General features: G+C 37.8%; 1 protein-coding gene across 1 annotated transcript in view; it reads right to left on the bottom strand.

Annotated features, from left to right (window-relative positions):
• The window catches only part of LOC106523433 (rho GTPase-activating protein 26), a 92,341-nt gene that overhangs the window by 38,449 nt on the left and 51,885 nt on the right, over window positions 1–2,007 (bottom strand). Inside the window, exons 9-10 of the mRNA XM_014016847.1 lie at window positions 1,506–1,606; window positions 729–823 (exon numbers count right to left, since the gene is read on the bottom strand). Of these exons, the coding sequence (XP_013872301.1) occupies window positions 729–823; window positions 1,506–1,606 (196 nt within the window). The remainder of the gene's footprint in view (window positions 1–728; window positions 824–1,505; window positions 1,607–2,007) is intronic.

Here is a 2,007-nt window from a genome sequence, read left to right as displayed (position 1 = left end):
GGGCATGGAAATTTCTCTTTTTTGTATCCAAAAAATATCGAACCGTGAGACTAAAGTACAGAACCGAACCAAAGCGTGAATTTTCTGCATCATTGCACCCCTAAATATGAGATGATTTTGAAATCTAAAAGGTTGCTCCTGCCAAACAAATGTTTCAGTAACCCATCTGACTGAAATGTCAATCAAACTATCAAATAATGAACGTTTACTCTGAGCTGCAGTGATGAAATATGAATAAGTAAGCAATGAATTTAGAAGGAAAGTGTTTCCAAACAACAACAACAACAACAAAAAAAAAGAAATGTGCCAAAGAAACATCATCACTGAGTTATTTTGTAGTTGTTCTGTAATCATGAGCTCCAGTTTTGAAACACTAAATTAACACCAAAGGCAGTTGTACAGCTCAATAAATCTCCACAATCATATCTAGCTGACTCTTCACTTTCTTACACAACTAAAGAAAACAAATATACCCACTAACACAGTCAAACAAATATTACAGGCACTAAAAGGAGATTTGAGAAAGATAGAAGTTGTGGAGGAGTTGATCATAAAGACAGGGGAGAACAGCCACGTTTGTCTCAATTCAACAGCGTCCTCGTGTGTCTTTAAGCTGTAATTACATCCTTACAAATCAGCCACTGAGGGGATGAGGGGAAATAACAGTCGAATAAAATGATTTAAGTTATTAAAAGTAGCRTTAATTTTTCACAGTCACACACACCAACCTGTCCACAGCCTCAACGTCAAAACAGAACCGCTTTTCTATCGACTCCGTCTTCCTTCTGGTGCACGATTTGAGATGGAAGCTCTCCTCTTCTCCCTGACAAACAAACGCGTTTTAGTCACAGAGCATCACTTTTACCAAAATGGTTTTAAAACAGAAATACTGAATTCACCTACTGCCATAATAATGAGATAATATGGGATGCTATTTATGTTCTCAATCATTTTGTCTTTAACCTGCTAATATTGATCCAAACAAGTGCTGGTTCACAAAGTGTTTCTATGAGWCTTAATAAAGACATGAGGCATTCTGTGATGGTTAGTTTGATTCTAGTGACACAAAATGCAMAGTAACAAGTCAGAAAATGAAAGTAAACATCTATAATCTTTAAAATATTCATGCTGCAGAGCTCACTCGATACATAATTCATTAAAGGCCAATCTCACCAAWAAGAGTCCTAGTCTGAGTAAGAAAGCTGGTGCTCACTCATCCGTCAGTGTTTCCAGGTAAAAGTGTCAGGAGGTGTTATGTAAATACTCCTTACACCAAACGACTGGATTAGTACTTGATAGTGGAATGATTTATTGCTATTATTCTCCAACAGCTTTTGATTTTGTACGAAAAAGAATGAAAGTGCTATTTCAGAGAGCAGAAAGTGTTAATATTATAATAATATTCATAAAAATAGATTGTCTGTTGTTTCAGTGAAGTTTGTATTGTTTTCTCTAAGTGTGATGTCACATCCTGTAACTAACACGTCAYGTGTACCTTTGCTTACCATTTTGCCTCCAGATTTGGGGTCAAACAAAACCATGGTGAACTTCTTGCGCTGCCGATAATATGTGCAGTAGTACTTGACCCAGGTAGATACGAACGAGCCTGAACAAAATATTTAAAAAGGAGAGAGAAGAAGAAGAAGGGATGAAAAGAGAAAAAAAAAGTTAGGACAAAAGGTCAGGCAACAGAAGAATCAAAATGAAAATCATGATGTCAAAATGGTTGAAGCTAAACAAGGACAGGGCTGAAAAAAAACAAACAACAACAACAACAGAAAGCATGAGTCAGGCCTCCTTTAGCAGTAGATAGTTTACCATGGCAACCGGAGGAGAACAGGCCGCCGTCACGTCTGCTGCAGATCAGACCTGACTTTGTCAGAGATCGTTCATTATGGTTTGTTTGTTCTGCTGCTCTGGTGCTGAGTGAGAGTGTGTGTGCACATGTGTGTGTGTGTGTATGTGTGTGTGTATGTGTGTGTGTGTGTGTGTGTGTGAGTGTGAGTG

The sequence above is a fragment of the Austrofundulus limnaeus genome, unplaced genomic scaffold (assembly GCF_001266775.1).
Source record: "Austrofundulus limnaeus strain Quisiro unplaced genomic scaffold, Austrofundulus_limnaeus-1.0 Scaffold156, whole genome shotgun sequence".
Lineage (NCBI taxonomy): Eukaryota > Metazoa > Chordata > Actinopteri > Cyprinodontiformes > Rivulidae > Austrofundulus > Austrofundulus limnaeus.
This window is presented reverse-complemented; position numbering and strand designations above follow the sequence as displayed.